Genomic DNA, 17,106 nt, shown 5'->3' with positions numbered 1-17,106 from the left:
TCCTGTATACACTACTGTGTGCTCACAGCCAGAGTTTTAGTTCCCATCCATCACCATACAGTTGACCCTCTTTACCCGTTTTTCCCTCCGGTACCCTCTTCCCTCTGATAACCATTACTCTGTTCTCTGTATCCACATGTTTGTTTTTATTTGGTTTGATTTGATTTGTTCATTAATTAATTTATTTTTGTATTCCACATATAAGTGAACTCGTATGTATTTGTCTTTCTCCATCTTATTTCACTTAGCATAAAATCCTCAAGGTCCATCCATGTTGTCACAAATGGCAAGACGTCATCCTTTTTTATGGCTGAGTAGTATTCTCTCCTATACCACATCTCTATGAACGTAGCATAGTGATGAACGTAGCATAGTGTATATATCTGTGATGAATGTAGTATAATGATGAACATAGCATAGTGTGTATATCTTTTGAAATTAATGTTTTGTGCTCTTTGGATAAATACCCAGAAGTGGAATAACTGGATCATATGGTAGATCTATTCTTAATTTTTTGAGGAACCTTCACACCGTTTTCAACTGTGGCTGCACCAATTTATATTCCCACCAGCAGTATATGAGGGTTCCTTTTGTTAGATATGTAACTACTCGGATTTTCTATTTCTTCTTATGTCAGTTTTGTAAGTCATGTTTTTCCATAAATTTGTCCATTTAATCTAAATTTTCAAATTTATTGTCATAATATGGTTACTAGCTTCCTTTAGTACTCTGTAGGACTTTTTATGCCCAGTATTGGTAGGTGTGCTTTCTGTCTCTTTTCTCTCAGTCATTCTTTGTTGAAGTTATCAATTTTTTTTGAAGTTATCAATTTTATTCATCTTTTTAAAGAAGAAAAATTTTGCTTTGTTAATTTTCCATTTTATTTCTGCTTTGTCTGTATTGTCTTTCATAATCTGTTCTTATCTTGAGTATTGTCTTCCTTTTTGGTTTCCTTAGGTTCATTTGGTGGTTCTTTTTCTAGTTTCTTGAAGTAGATCTTAGAGCATCAATTCTCAACTTTTCTCTTTTGCATAATGTATACATTTAAAGCTCTAAATTCCCCTCTAATCATCACTTTAGCTGCATTCTATTCATTTTGTTATACCATATTTTTTATCATCAGTTAATTTAAATTTATTTTTACTTCTTCTTTGATCTGTAGGTTGTTAGAAAGTATTGCTTAAGTTCTAATCATTTTGAAGTGTTCTACTTATATTTTTTATTAATTGATTTCTAGCTTAACCTTACTGTTGTCAGAAGACATACTATGTATGACTTCAGTTCTTTGAAATTTGTTGATACTTGCTTTATGGCTTGGCATATCACCAATTTAGTGAATGTTCCATGTGCTCTGAAAAAAAATTATATTCTCTAGTTATTGAGGATGTTGTTTTATATCCGTCAATTAGGTCAAATATATTAGTCGTGTTTGCTCAAATCTTCTATATTCTTACAGGTTGTCACCTGTACTTCTGACCAACTGGTTATAAGTAGAGGTTCCCCCAGTTCCTTCCTTGGGTTCAATAATTTGCTAGTCTGGTGTAGAACTCAGGGAAACACCTACTTACACTTATTAGTTTATTATAATGGATATGATAAAGGATACAGATGAATAGCCTGATGAAGAAATACATAGGGTGAAGTCTGGAAGGGTCCCAAGCACAGGAGCTTCTGTCTCCATGGAGCTGGGGTGCAACACGCTCCCAGCACATGGATGTGTTCACCAATCTGGGAGCTCTCTAAACCCCGTACTTCAGGGATTTTTATGGAGGCTTCATCACATAGGTATGATCGATTATTAACTCACTTTCCAGCCCCTCTCCCCTCTTCAGAGGATGGAGGGGTAGGGATGATAGTTCCAAGCTTCTAATCATGGCTTGGTCTTTCTAGTGACCAGTCCCCATCCACAAGCCCACCAAGAGCCACCTCATTAGAACAAAAGAAACTCCTATCACCTGGGAAATTCCAAGGTTTTAGGACCTTTTTGTCAGGAATTGGGGTCAAAGATCAAATATTAGCAGAAGCCAGGGGCAGAGACCAATACAGAAAGTCCCTGATTTACACTGGTTCAATCTGAAATTTTTTGACTTTATGGTAATGCAAAAGCAATATGCATTCATTAGAAACCATACTTCACATTTTGAATTTTGATCTTTTCCCAGGCAAGCAATATGTGGTACCATACTCTCCAGAGAGCCACAGCTCGCAGTCAGCCAGGAGACCTGGCTGGTAAATAACCGATACACTTACAGCCTGTATTCTGTACTCAAACAACCATTCTGTTTTTCACTTTCAGTGTAGTGTAGTATTCAATAATCTATCAATACATGAGCTAGTCTACCCTTTGTTATAATTAGGCTTTGTTTTAGAAGATTTTTTCCAACTGTAGGCAATGTAAGTGTTCTGAGCACATTTAGGCATGCTAGGCTAAGTTACATTTAGTAAGTTAGATGTATTAAATGAGTTTTCAACTTACAATATTTTCAACTTAGGATGGGTTTATCGGGATGTGACCCCATTGTAAGCTGAGGAAGATCTGTCGGTATATTTCTTATTATTTCACACTATCTTACATTTAACAGTCAATTGTCTTTTAAAGAAATTAAGAACCACAAAGAAAAATTATTTTATATTTATCATTTCTGAGCCTCTTCATTCCATCTGGTGTATTCCTTCTGCTACAGAACTTTTTAAGACTTTTTTATATCCATGTCAGCTAACAACAAATTATCCTAACTTCTTTCTCCTAAAAAAAACAATAAAACAAAAAAACCAAAAACCTTTATTTTTGCTTCATTTTTTTTTAAAAAAACAAGGCAGGTAAGGAGAATTTTTTTAAAATATTTATTTATTATTTTATTTATTTATTTTGTCTGTGCTGAATCTTAGTTGCTGCACACAGGATCTTCATTGAGGCATGCAGATTTCTTAGTTGTGGCCTTCGAACTCTTAGTTGCAGTGTGCATGCGGGATCTAGTTCCCCAACCAGGGATCAAACCTGGGTCCCCTGCATTGGGAGTGTGGAGTCTTACCCACTGGACCACCAGGGAAGCCCCTTTTGCTTCATTTTGAATGGGTCGTTTCACTGGACATAGAATCATAAGTTGACAGATTTTTTTGTTCTTTCAGCATTTTAATGATGTTCTGTTGTCTCTTGGCATGTTTAGGTTCTGACAAGATGTCCATGGACATTCTTATCTTTGTTTCTTTGTATGAAATGTATCATTTTTCTCTGTCTGCTTTTAAGATTTTATCTGTATCTCTGGTTTTTGGCAATTTCATTATCGGGAGGCTTGCTATGATTTTCTTTGTGTTTACCCTGCTTGTGGGTTTTTGAGCTTCTTGAAGCTGTGGATTTACAATTTTCATTAAATTTGCATGATTTTCAGCAATCTTATGTCAACTACGTTTTCTGTTCCTGTCATTCTCCCTCTGTCTCCTGGCACTCCAATCACATGTATTTTAGACCACTTGATATTGTCCCACGGGTCACTGAGGTTCTATTCATTTTTTCAGTCTCTTTTTCTCTGTGCTTCATTTTAGATAGTTTTTATTTTATTGCTATTATTTAATTTCACTGAATATTTTCCTCTGCAGTATTTAGTCTGTTGTTAAACTGATCCAGTGAAATTTTCGTTTCAGATTTTGTAGTTTTCATCTTTATAGGTTCCATTTGGTTCTTTTAAAAATATTTTTTGTTTCTGTCCTTATTCTGCTCATGTTTTCTTTTTAAATTCTTGAGCACATTTAGAATAACTCTTTTTAAATCTTTGTCTGCTAATTTCATCATTTCTGAGTCTGCTTTTATTGATTGATTTTTCTCTTGATTATCAGACTCATTGTCCTGCTTTTCTATGTATCTAGTAACTGTTTACTGGCTGCTAGATTTTGTAAATATTACATTTTAGAGTGTTTCCTCATTTCAAGAGTGTTATATAGGCATTAAAGAATGTTTGGCAGGCAGTAGAGTAACTTGCAGATCAATTTGTTTCTTACAAGGCTGGTTTTTAAGCTTATTCAGTTATGTCTATAATGACCTTTACCCTAGAGCTAATTTATCCCTGTTACTCAAGTGCGATTCTTCTGTCGTCTCCACTCTAATGCCCCCAACATTTGCTCTACCCTATTTGGGTAAAACTTGAACATTTTCCAGTCTTGTGAAAGCTTTAGAGATTATTTACCCTATAACTTTCCAGCAGTTGTCGGCCCAACCTCGTGCAATTTCTCTCTATGCATCTATAATTTATCATTAAGCAATAGACTCAAGTTGACTTTTTTTTCTGTACGCGGGCCTCTCACTGTTGTGGCCTCTCCCGTCGCGGAGCACGGGCTCCAGACACGCAGGCTCAGTGGCCATGGCTCACAGGCCCAGCCGCTCCGCGGCATGTGGGATCTTCCCGGACCGGGGCACGAACCTGTGTCCCCTGCATCGGCAGGCGGACTCTCAACCACTGCGCCACCAAGGAAGCCCCTCAAGTTGACTTTTATGCTTATTTCTGAAGTCTGTTTTCTACATAGCTCCTTCCTCTCAAGTACTCTTCCCCACATATTCCAACTGCCTCAGCCCACTCAAATGGTGACCTCTGTCTTCTCAACTGAATGAATCTGCTATGCTCTGTTTAGGTTCCTCCTACCTGCACTGTGTTCTGGAAAGTGCCTGTAGGCAGAAAGCTACTGTGATTGTAGGGCTTACCTCATGTAAGCTCTGTTCCCACCTTTATCACAGTTCTGTACTGCCTCTTGTCCAGTGTCTGGAAACAGTTGCTTCATATATTTCATCCTGACTTCTAGTGCTTTGTGGTGGGAGATCAATCCCAGAATCAGTCACTCCATTATAGCCAGAGTAGAACAATGCTGCAAATTTTTTAAGCTTGCAAATGAAAAGTAAAGTAGAATGAATGGTTCTATGATGGAAGAGAGTAAAGGGGAAGAGATTCAGGGGTAACTATTTAACTTTATGTAACTTTGCCAGAAGTTTAAGAAATGCATTATATCTGGGAACATTTTCTCCTCAATTTCAAAATAAAATTCAGTGGAAATATTAAATTTATTTTTGATAGAAAAAGTTTCAAATTTAGGTTATTATACTTCCTCCATAAAATGACGGTTGATTAGGCAGTTTTACTAATATTGCAGTATTGTTTGTTGGGACCAATGATGATGATGAAGCAATGGCTGCTGCTTCATCGTCTGGGAGAGGCAGCTGATGATGACGACGACATTTATTTAAGCACCTGCAATGAACCAGGCACTGTGTTAGGCTCTTTATATTGATTACGTTTACTCTTCTACAACAGTTCTGCGAGTTAGACATCATGATCCCCAGAAACTGAGGAGGTGAAGTTAGTTCCTCAAGCTCACACACTAAGAAGGGAATACTCAGTGACTAAAGTACTCAGCGGTGATTTAGTGGCTGGGGCTGGGAAACAGTCTCAGCTTCCCACTAACAATGCCTCCACCGTTATTATGCAGCTCCCGATTTTCTCTTCACCTGAGCGTTCGCATCTGGCAAATTAAAGTGGAAAACAGTTAACTCTCTCCCCAGAGAGGCTGTGTTATTATATAGATGTTTTGCATTATTTTACTTTGAATAACAGCATATGTAAATGTGTTCCTGGAAGTTAAAATTACCCTTAATTTTTAAAACTTGGCCTCTCCCACTGGGGTGAATAGTTGAAAATTACGGGGAAGAAAAGGCAGGCTGGAGAGAATGCTAGTCAGCTTGGAATTGCCTCTCCTCCTCCCTCCCCACCCAACACATATTTCTCTTTAGCTAGAAGCTGATGCGGCAGAGTAAAGGTTAGTAAATCTCCTATCGTGGAGTCCTAGCTGGTTCTGATAGCCGGTGTTCAGGGTGCGTTAATCCAGATATTAATCATTAACTCTGCATCAGGTTGATGTGTAGGGGCAGATGTTCTTGCTGAGAAGAACAAAAGTCTCCTGTGGCACCTGGAACACTCTATCACACGTGGTCCCCAGTCAGATCACAAAGAGATCTGAGCGAACACAGGCACTTTGCTGCCTCTAACCATCTACCTCTCGTTCAGGGGTTGGCATCTCCCCTCGACTTCAGCTCTCCCGTGGGCCCTGAATTGTTGAGCCCTCCCTATCTTAAACCGCCTTTCCTGGCATTTGAATCATCACTTCGATGATGTGATAATATCTGCAAGTTGGGAAAATAAAATTGGCATTTGTTTAGCCATAATTAATGAAATATTTATGTTGCATGAGACTATGTGATAAAACCTTAGGCTTAGAGTCCTTTTGCTTCTGATTACATTTGGGATTTTTTTTTTTCTATGACCAGACATTCTGACGCCAGCCCTTTTACACTGAGCAGATGTCATGTAGTAAAAATGGGTGCCAGATGCTGTGAGCCGCAGAAGGGCGATTTGTTTAAGAGCTGGCTCCGACTTTTTTGCATTCAATTACTCTGCAGAACGAACCTTACACAAGCATTTAGGTAACTCAGCTAACTTCAGACACGAATTTTACTAACAGATTTCATCTCTGAATGCATTCCTAGCAACACACCATACAAATGGTGTTTAAGGAATTAATTGATTTCTGCATAATACCTTTTTTTTTTCACATGAAAAGAGAGCTGCAAAGCTCTTGGCAGGGACCCAGAAATGTAATTAACGTAGAGGGCCAAATTTTCAGTTGCCCTTAGGTGCTGCCGCCTCACGCTCATGGCAGGTGCAGTGAGGGGAGGGCAGGGAGGAAGAGAATGGGGGTAGCAGGGAGGAAGGAGAGGTGGCTTCGGGTCATGACGCAGGAGAAGAAGCTAGGAGTTCAGTGAGTTCTTCTGTTCCCATTTCAGGTCCCAAGCGCGTCCCCATCAGAGCACAGGTGACAGGGACTGCCTCTTCCACCTCTTCCACCACCACCTCCTCTGCAGATGAAGAATTCGATCCTCAGCCTTCCTTGCGGTCAAAGGTAACAACACTTGGCAAACCAAAGGGGGCCTTGGCTTGCGGGGGCCGTTTACCATCCAGATTTCAGACCCAATGTGGGCTCCAGCTGCAGCAGTTTCATTAGGAGGATCACGTTTCATTGCATCTCACAGCAACCGCTCTTTTTACCTGGAACACCCTAAGAATTACCTTTTTATATATATTTTTAACTTTTAGGAACTTGCCTTTCTCAGAGATGTCAAAGTGGGAAGGGGGAAAAAACAGACATATTTACTTGAAACCATTTGGTGACTGCAGCTCTTAAAGTGGTGATCCAACAAGCAAACCATCGAAAAAATTAAAACAAGCAGATGTGTATTTCCCGAGGGGTAGCACAGCTTCATTTAAGAAGCACTAGAGGCAGATTGCATGGAAAACGTTATGTTTATTCTAATCAGAAATGCGAAATGAACCATGCAGTTGCATGTAGGCTCTGAGGATCCCCACTGACTAGCCGTGTGCTGGCGGGGGAATGGCAGTTCTTCTCTCTGCTTAATGAACATTCATTTCTGGAGAACCCTTTAAATGACTCCCATACCCATGGATTAAAAAACACAAACGTCATTGTATGTCTTTAAATGTGTCTGTATGTTACATACACGGAGGCACGCATCCCATGACCAAATCCCACCATTGTTTTCTTTATCCTCTGGGGCTGGAAGAGCTGAATGGCTGGACATCATATGCTTCCTGGGCGGACAGAAGCAGTTCACTGCTCTGGCAGTGTTTATTTTTTGGAGCAGTAAGGATCTGCGGAGAAAAAGAGAGAAGCAAATTTATTTACTTAAACTCAACTTTTCCATATCTAGCACTAGGAGCTTTGGCATCACCTCAAGTCATTCAGGGGTTCCAGCTCCCCACGGCTCACCTTGGAGCAAGTAAGTCAGGAGGGAGCTGGGACATGCTGGGGAGAGAGAGAATGAGAACGAGAGAATACGTAGAGATTTCTGGTTTCTAACCATGGGTGGCCATGATTAGTTAGACACTCAGTACCAGTGAATTCTATGTGTCGTGTTGATTTCTGGGATTTCCTTACAGACCCTCTCACCCCCTTGAGTGACCCTGAGTTAATTCTGTATTCAAATGAGGCAGAAGCCCCAGCATCAGCCATTCTGCCACTCATGGGGACCAAAAGAATGGAGTGGCTGAAAGCCATCGAAATGGCAAGACCATGATACCTAGGGCAAGCCTTGCGAATAGCTCCTTGTCTCCTGCTGGACCAGAACAGAGCCAGTCATCACATTACACATCTGCTGCAGTGTGGTAAACCTTGCCCGCTTCACCTGGCTTCCAACACGCCCACTCTTCAGGCAGGGAAGCTGGCAAAAAGGTTCCTTCTTTATGACTTCCCAAGGGCTCACACTGAAGGAACGAGGGAAGTGTTTTCCCTTCTTTTTCTTTATCTCTTCTGCCCCATACAGGTGTGTCCCCAGCCACATGGCACAGAGCCCACTCAGCTCAAGTGAACCCTTGCAAAGGAAACTGGAGACAGGATATGCAGCCTCGCCTCTTTGCTTTGCCCCCTCCCCTCAAGTTAATGCCTGGATCTGAGAGAGGGAGACAGGCAGCTTGTCTTCAGTCCTGCCAGATTTCTCCCTTTCTCTGTCCTTCATCTTTTTCTTCCTTAGCCCTTAGACGTTTTCCTTTCTTCTCTGCATCGTCATCACCATTACTGAGGATGTGAGAACCGTGCCTGGTGCAGTGTAAGGCTATATGAGCGTTTGTTAATAAATCATCCTTCTTTTTTTCTATGTCCACATCTTTTAATAAAAGGCAGTAAAGGACTTTCTTTCCCTGTCTAGGTTCTGCTTTGCTGACTCTTGATAAAGCAGTCGGGTTTGGCAGCTTTGCTGCTGGGAAGTGCTAAGACAGCGCAATGCTGTCAAGGCATCCCTCACTGAAATTGTTTGAATGGTCTTAATTTAGGGGGAAAGTTTGATATTTCTTTAAAGCAGAGGTCCTTGATGCATCTGCACCGAATTTGGTACAGGAAAGGCAGAATAAACTAGATAGAAATGTGGACACTGGATTCAGGTTACCTGGGCTTAGCTCCTGGCTCTACCAGTTCCTGATTGTGTCATCTTGGGCAAGTTCTTTAACTTCTCTGAGCTTTGATTTCCTTACCTGTGAAATAAGTGTAATTTGTGGAATAAATAAGATGATGCATGTGAAGTAATCAGTACAGTGTCTGGCACATAGCACTCAACAAATGCTGACAATTATTATGTAGATTAGTATAGTGGAAGCTCAAGAGATATCTGCCAAATACCACCAAACCCCTCCCCACCCAGCCTTCCCAGAAAGATCCTGGCTGCTTAAAGGAGGAGTTCCCTCACCCAAATGGCCTGGGACCTCTGCAGTGGTTGACAGTCAATCTGGAAGTTGTCCTCTAGCAATAGAGATGTGATATAGAATAAGTTTGAGTGCTGAGAGCCAAAATTTCCTTCCAAGGATGAAAGAAAGGATGAAGATCTTTAGGATTCTACATCCTACAGAGAATTTTAGAAAAACCAAGTTTCGTCATTGAGCTAAATGTTTTCACCAATGATCTGTAAACATTCTGAACCCTGAAAGCTAGATGCTTTCCTAAGGAGAGTGATGGAATGGGTGGCAGAGTGCCAAGGACCCATAAAGCCCTGGAAAGGCACTTGCTTTTAAGGTAAAATCTCTGACCTCTATTATGGACCTGGAGTCAGGCCTGTTAGGTCTATTCCCCACTTGGGGATTTATAGTCCTTTTAATGGGCAAACATTCAGCTCAACCACAGCTACTGAATGCCCAGGCACCAGGCTAGATGTAACAAGTTTTTAATTCCATATTTATTTCTGCCAGCATTAGAAAGACGTCTCTCGCATGTTCTCATTCTCATCCTAATATAGAAAATTGATGTGTATGCTCTGAGAAGGCAAACATAATAAAACCGGCCCAAGTTGGACATTTATTTTGTATATGTAAGATGTATACATACATACGTTATACATACTACGTACATACACACACATATGAAAAATAGTAGATTTTAGTAAGAAATTATAATCATGCTAATTTGTATAATAATAATATAATGATCATACTGGTAACGGTAAAAATCATAGTATTTACTGAATATCTATCCCATATCTTTTTTAAGTATTCTGCAAAGGACTTGACCCACCTTATCCCATTTAATCCTTATCACATCCCTACAAGGTAGGCATTAAATCATTCTCATCACTCTGAAGAGGACGCTGAAGTTCAGGAAGTTGTATGACATAGCGAAGCTCACACGGCTCAGCTGGGGTTTGAATGCCAGCTTTGCATGGCTCCTGGGCCCAGTGCTCAAACATTATTCTCTGCTGCTTCTCCAATCAGAAGAGTCTCCTGAAACTTGCAATATGTGGAGCTGGCCACACCACTACTTCTCCTTTCTCTGCTGTCTAAAACCTGGAAGAGACACCGTCAAGATCTGGACCTCTATTTTAAATGCCTCAATTTTGAATGTTCTGTATTCTACTAGCCCAGGCACACAGAGAACCCAGTGGTACTAATGACGTATTTGTACAAGCAAAGTGAAGTAGGGAAGGCAATCTTATGCCTAGATACAGAACATTTCCATCACTGCAGAAAGTTCTGTTGACATTGTTGTTCTAGAAGCTAAGCAGTGGTTTGGTTGGAGAGGGCAGACTCTGTGACAGTATTTTGTACATTTCAATTTCATTTTTCAAGACATATTTTTTTCTTCTTGGTTTTTGTAGGAGAGGAAGACACTAAGAAGAAGAAGGAGGCTAGAAAAAGCAACAAAACAATTGGTTAAGCAAGAAGAATTGAAAAGACTTCACAAAGCTCAGGTCAGAAAACAAACTTGAGCTGAGTGAGTGGGTCTGGGATCCTGGGGATCTGGATGTGGAAGGCTCTGGAAATCTGTATTGCACTGGGGAAAGACAGGTCTCTCTTCTCTGAGCAACCGGGCTTGTGGCTATTCTAAAGGCTCTGACTCAATCCCTGGTGGGACTCTGGGGCCTGGAGGGCCCAGGTGTTGAGTTGGCCCACTCCCAGCTGCCTCTCCATCTGCAGACGCGTGTCCTGCAAAGTGAGCTGGAACAGCAGCCAACACACGGCCTTGGGAACAATCCCAGGCCCTTAGTGCCACACACGAGTGGCCTTAGTTTTGTCCTCTGTGAGGACACAACCTTCCCCTGACTTTCTGACAGTGTCTTTGCTGAGCTGACAACTACTGGGGCAGTCTCTATTCCAAGGTTAGCTGAACACACAAGCATCTAGCATTCTGATACAGATTCCCTGGCCTGATTGTTTACTCCAAACATTTCTGCCCAAGTTGATCTGCCCACCTGCAAAATGAAGCAGAAAGTCAAGGCACACCCCCTCTCCCTGAGGACCCCAAACCTAGCCTTGAGGGACAGTTGGGTTTTAGGACAGAAGGCCTTAAAATGACCACTCATGTTAATGCAGCGTACCCTACCCTTCTTCCAGTTGTTCGCTTTATCAGGCCGGGTAGTCCTGTAATTTGTTTCTGACAAAAGCAGGAAGTCACTTACTCCAGCCTCCTTTACTCTTCTCAGTGACTGACTTGGGAGCCACCCCCTTCACTTAGTGGATGGGAAAACTTCCCATAAATTCCCTCTGTCCATTCTCAACTTCTGAAACAGGCTTTCTTGAAACATTTCAACTTTTCCTTCTGAGAACATGAGAAGTCTTTATGAAATGGATTGGCAAACTCAGCAATTTCCCCTCCTTCTATTTTTACTCCAGACAGTAGGCAGTGATAACAGAAGAATTACGATGGCTTTTTGAGGCCTAATCTGCTAGCACCCATACCAGTCCTGTATAATCTTTGAGATTTTCATCCTTAGTTTCTAAAGAATGACCACCGTATCAATCAGCTTGAGCTGCCATAATGACATACCACAGACTGGGTGGCTTAAACCACAGAAATTTATTCTTTCACAGCCCTGGAGGCTGGAAGTCCAAGATCAAGGTGCCTGCAGGATTGGTTTCTGGTGAGGACTCTCTTCCTGGCTTGTAGACAGCTGCCTTCTTGCTGTGTCTTCACATGACCTTTTTTTCTGTGTGCATTCAGAGAAAGAGAGAGAATTTTGGCATCTTCTCCTTTTCTTATAAGGACACTAGTCCTGTTGGATTAGGGCCCACTGGTATGACCTCACTTAACCTTATTTACCTCCTTAAGGGCCCTATCTCCAAACACAGTCTCTTTAGGGATTAGGACATCAACATATGAATTTGGCGGGGTGGGGGGGGCACTACTCAGTCCATAACAATTATAGAGCCATAATTGCAAAGTAATCAGTAATAAAGTCATTTAAATGTTTCCCTTCCTTTAGCAATTCTACACAGTGCCAGCAAGAGACAGATCTATAAAGATATAATTGTCTTTAAAAGAGAGACAGAGAGGAAGAGGGCATAAAATTACAAGTAGTTTTAGATAGAATTCCCATCTATTTCAGATTTTATGTTTGGGGCTTAAACACTCTCAGCTGAGACAAGAAGCCAGGTGGCTGCTCCGTCCCCACCCCTCCCCACTGCTACCCTTGCTGGGGCCTCTTCACGGGTTGCAGATGCCTCAGCGATTGTACTTTGAATCCAGGGGAGACTTAGAAGGATGTGGAGTTAAGGAGGAAGAGGTGTGAGACAGAGCTAGAAGAAGGTAGGAAAGGAAGAACACACACATTCTACCTGCCCAGACAGCTGCCACTTCCTTGAACACACCTGGTCTGCCAGGTGCAAAGTCTGTTCTGTCAAGAGATGTGCCTTTTGGCAGCGTGTGTTTGAAAGCAGAGAAAATGGACGAGGATGAACAGAATGTACAGAGGAAAGGTTTTCCCTTCATTTTCCTTCCTAATATACAAGCGAGAAATAGCTGGTAGGGAAAATAAACATGTAAAGGCAAACGCAGTCATGATCCCAAGCCTTGCTAGGTGCCCTGATGGTTAGGTTAAGGTTATGGAGGGGTGCCTTAATGGGATAAACATTTCTGTCTCGTCTTAATAAACTGCTAGTAATAAGCCACAGTGCACTTCCACAGACAATAAAGAGCCCCCGTGGTGCAGTGAAAGAATAGGTTGCCGATTTGTAGCTGAGGACAAGAGCAGGACAAACCAGGAGAGGGACACCCAGAGCCCCAGGAGCTGGCCCGCGTCTGCTGCTTCAGAACAGCTTCTTGGGAGGTGTCTGCTGGTTCTTCCTGGGAGAAGAAACGTGCCCTGTGTTTGCCCCTGGAGACCCTGTCCTACTCTGGGTAGGGACTGTAGCTCTGATGGCTATGCCATCACCATGGTCAGAGGCCGAGGCTCCGAGGGGTCCAGGAACTACGAGGACCACCCACCCAGTGCAGCAGCCTCTGCCTGAGAGCGTGTCTGTGTGACTGGCCTGGTCAAAGGGGAGTGTTTTCATGTCTCCTTGGGGGCAAATTGAGCTTACACACAGACTCCTTGCTTTATGTTTTCATACTTAAAGAAAGGAAATGTCAAGTTCTAGTTATTTTGGGAATTCATGGGTTCTTACCCAGTTAATTGAGGAGGTGGCATCACGAGGGAAAGGGCTTCTTCCTCTTGGAAAGTAGGTGGCAGAATTGGCGCCCTTGCATGACTCTGCACGTTGAAAGTACCTGCGTGACGTATGATCCTGGCATTGCAGGCCATCCAGAGGCAGCTGGAAGAGGTGGAGGAGTGGCAGAGGGCTTCCGAGATCCAGGGCGTGAGGCTAGAGAAGGCGCTGAGAGGAGAAGCAGGTAGGCCTCCCCGCGGGCGGATCTGGAGAAGCGGGCTCGGGCCCGTGTCTCTGGTCTGAAAACAGTGCTGGTCTAACCATCTGGGCAAAACAGTGAGACCTTGTCACCCACTGTGGAACTGTCAACACGGACCTGCGGTGCTCAATCCACAACTGCTTCCCACTTTCAAAATCAAACTGGTTGTCCAGTTTGAAATTCCCAGGGCATCAGTCAGCCTGTGGGCCTTGGATTTCTGGTCTGTCCAGTCTCTTTTCTGCTAGTGTGAATGTTCTTTGCAATTCAGGGATTAAGATAAATTCAGGAGAAACAGTTGGGTGTTCAAGCAATGTTGGTAGTGATTCAAAGCCTGGACTTGGAGTCAAAGTCTTGGTTTCTCCCTTTACCACCTGTAGCTCCCTTTATCAGCTGTAGGGCCTTGGACCAGTCACGTTCTAAACCTTTATGAACTTCCGTTTTCTCCTCTAAAATGTGAATAATAGTGGTTTCCTATCTTGTAGAGCTGAAATAACGATTAAAGGAGATACATATATACATGATGAAATATATATATGATGAAATTAAATTAGCACATTACCTGGCACAAGGCAAAGCAATAAATAGTAACTGTTCTACTGGTAGCTTCAGGTTCTTAGATGCAAACAGAATTCATCTGGTGAAGGTCTGCTTTGTATTGGACATTAAGACAGTAGGTCTCTAACGATAAGTATGACATTTCCTGCCTTTGAGAAGTTTATGGTCCATTGAGGGACACAGACATGTGAATAAACCACAACACAGGGGGACGAGGGCTGTGATGGGAACAAGCGTTAGGGTGGAATGAGGACGGAATCACGAGGTTCCTAACTGATCTCGATGGGGAAGGGGGGTGGTCAGGCTAATCACCTGGAGGGGGTGATCTGTTAAGACAAGAACTGGAGAAGGAACAGGAGGTTACCAGGGAGGTGAGGAGGCCATTCTGGCAGAGGGAAGAGCACCTGCAAAGACCAAAAGTAAAAAGAACTGAAATGCCATAACGAATAAGGAACCAGCAGAGAGTTTTGAGTGAGGAATGAAACTGAAAGAAATCTATGTGTTTGTGGAAACCATCCAGCAGTGATGTTGCTAGTGAATTGGGGTCAATGGGGGGTATTGTCTCTTTTATAAAATTGAAGCCCAGTTGATTTACAATATTGTGTTAGTTTCAGGTATACAGCAAAGAGATTCAGTGATATATATATGTGTGTATATTGGGGGTATTGTCTCTTTAATTTCTGATGTGATGTCTTTAGCCTTTTGTATTTGGGATATAAAATGTGAGAAAGCAGACCCTGAAAACACATATCTCTGTGTGTGGTCACGTAAACAACATAGGGAAAGGTTAGGGCTTCAGTTCTCTTAAAAGTTCAGTTATTCGAGAATAATGGTACCAGCAGGGGCAGACCCAGATTTTGTGAGGCCCGAAGCTCATACAAAGTCCTGCAGGCAAACCTGTGGGGCAGCTCCCAGAGCCCTGCAAGGGCCGGTCCACGTGAGAGGCCCTGTGGTTTCAGCTTCTGTAGCTGTGTAGTTGTCTCTCTGGAAACGTCGGAGTCTGACTTTACCCCTCTGTGCCTCAGCTTCTGTGTTTCTGAAGTGGGAGTGATAATTATACTTGTTCCTTGGATTTGTGGTGAGGATTGGCTAAAACAATGTATGTGGGAGCCCTAGCACAGTGCCTGGCATGGGAGAGAATGTTAATAAATATTTGTTCCTTTTCTTACAATACTCGGTGTATTTCCTTGCAAAGAGAACCCAAATCCACCCATCAGAAGTAGGGTTCTTAACAAAAGTGGTAACTGTTTCTCACTGCTTGGAGTCCCTGCCTACCTGTACAGCCATTGTCAGGGCTTTCAACACAATGAAATGTTTGGTCATATTCCCAATCAAGAAGGCTTGGCACTCGTCTTTAGGAGTCCGCTGACTTCAGTGAGAGCCTTAGAAGTGAAAAGGATCAACCAGCAAAGCTAGGACATGTTTCATTTTGCTGGGGAGGCAGTATGGCACGGTAGGGTTAGTAAAATTGTAAGCGTCAAGGAGCCCTGTGTTCAAATTCTGTTCCACTGCATTTAGGCTGTGTGGTTTTGGGAGAATCCCTTAACCTCTCTGCTCCCAGATTCCTTATGTGAAAAATGGAGCTCATAATCCTCACATTACCAGGCCATTTTGAGAATTAAGTGTATTGGTGGACCAGGAGTCTCCCAAGAGTGCCTACCACATTGTAGGCATTTAATAAACGGCTACTGATACTATTTTACAAAATGTTAAATATCCATTCACACTTTTTAAAGAATTGACTCTCTGATGTTTATTGCTTGAAATTTAAAGTCTGGAAACCAAATTTTTAAAGCTTCTGAAAATCTCCCTCACCCTCAGTATAAAAAAAGGCTATTTGCAGTTATCAGCTAAAGAAACTCGGCCAGCTTATGGTGTTTTCAAAGGTGTATTTGCCGGGCCAGAAGATGGATTCTGTTCATTCCCTCTATACCCTTGGTAATGTAATTCCCCTGTTAAGTTTATGGGCCTTTTTCTCCTTGATTGTCCTTATGTGGGTGACAGATGCAGATTAACAAGGGGCAGGAGACTGAAAGAGTCAAGTCACAGAGGGCGGCCCCAAAGGAAACCAAACAGAAGATTTGCAAACCAGGCATGGAAATTAATACACTCGAACTTGTAATAACATTTGTGCAATAATAATATTCCTTTGCGGTTTAATATCCTACTCAGCCCCTTTAAGAGCTTGCCCTGGTGCTTAATGAATGACCGATGCTTATTAGGTTAAGTTGTATTTGAGCTGGCCTGGGCTGCTCTGGTTCAAGTGATTTAATGGGAATTATTTAATAAGTATTATTAGGATAATTAGAAAATGATCACAGTTAGGCAATAATATTGAACTATAAAGGTTGTGAATAACCAGATTTAGAGACAGGCCTGAAAACGTGAGTCGTTTGCGACAGTTATACAAGTCTCCTCTGATAATGATGTGCGCCAGCCTGAAAGGGTCTTTTGTTCCTAGGAGTTATTCATTAGGCGAGCATTGAATTAGAGGAACACGCGGGGGTGCAGGACGGAGGGCAGTGATGGCTGATGAGCAAAATGAGGCTTTGATGAGCTCCCAATTGTCGTGACAACAATTCCTGCTTTCTCTTTTTCCAACAGTCAGAAATAAGCTCTCTCACCCCCAGGAAGGGTTTTTCCCCGTTTTGTCAAGGCAAGGGAAACAAAGAAAAACAAAAGTCCAACAACCCACCCCAGATGACAAGTCATTATGTTCTGTAGGGTGTGTGTGTGTGTGTGTGTGTGTGTGTGTGTGTGTGTGTGTGTGTGTATGTGTGTGTGTGAGAGAGATGGACGTCCTTGACAAAGGAAATGGATTCTCCTGGTGGTCCT

General features: G+C 42.3%; 1 protein-coding gene across 11 annotated transcripts in view; it reads left to right on the top strand.

The window, feature by feature from the left end:
• Nucleotides 1-17,106, top strand: part of MICAL2 (microtubule associated monooxygenase, calponin and LIM domain containing 2) — a 214,925-nt gene that overhangs the window by 171,528 nt on the left and 26,291 nt on the right. For all 11 annotated transcript variants that reach the window (XR_010946137.1, XM_067749868.1, XM_067749866.1 and 8 more), the window contains 3 exons: nt 6,824-6,939; nt 10,691-10,783; nt 13,608-13,701. Coding sequence is in view for 10 of the 11 variants with exons in the window: in XM_067749868.1 (XP_067605969.1) it covers nt 6,824-6,939; nt 10,691-10,783; nt 13,608-13,701 (303 nt within the window). In the remaining variant the exon portion in view is untranslated. The remainder of the gene's footprint in view (nt 1-6,823; nt 6,940-10,690; nt 10,784-13,607; nt 13,702-17,106) is intronic.

Source organism: Pseudorca crassidens, chromosome 9, assembly GCF_039906515.1.
Source record: "Pseudorca crassidens isolate mPseCra1 chromosome 9, mPseCra1.hap1, whole genome shotgun sequence".
Taxonomy (NCBI): Eukaryota; Metazoa; Chordata; class Mammalia; order Artiodactyla; family Delphinidae; genus Pseudorca; species Pseudorca crassidens.
The sequence above is the reverse complement of the archived record's forward strand: the minus strand, read 5'-3'. Positions and strand labels throughout refer to the sequence as shown.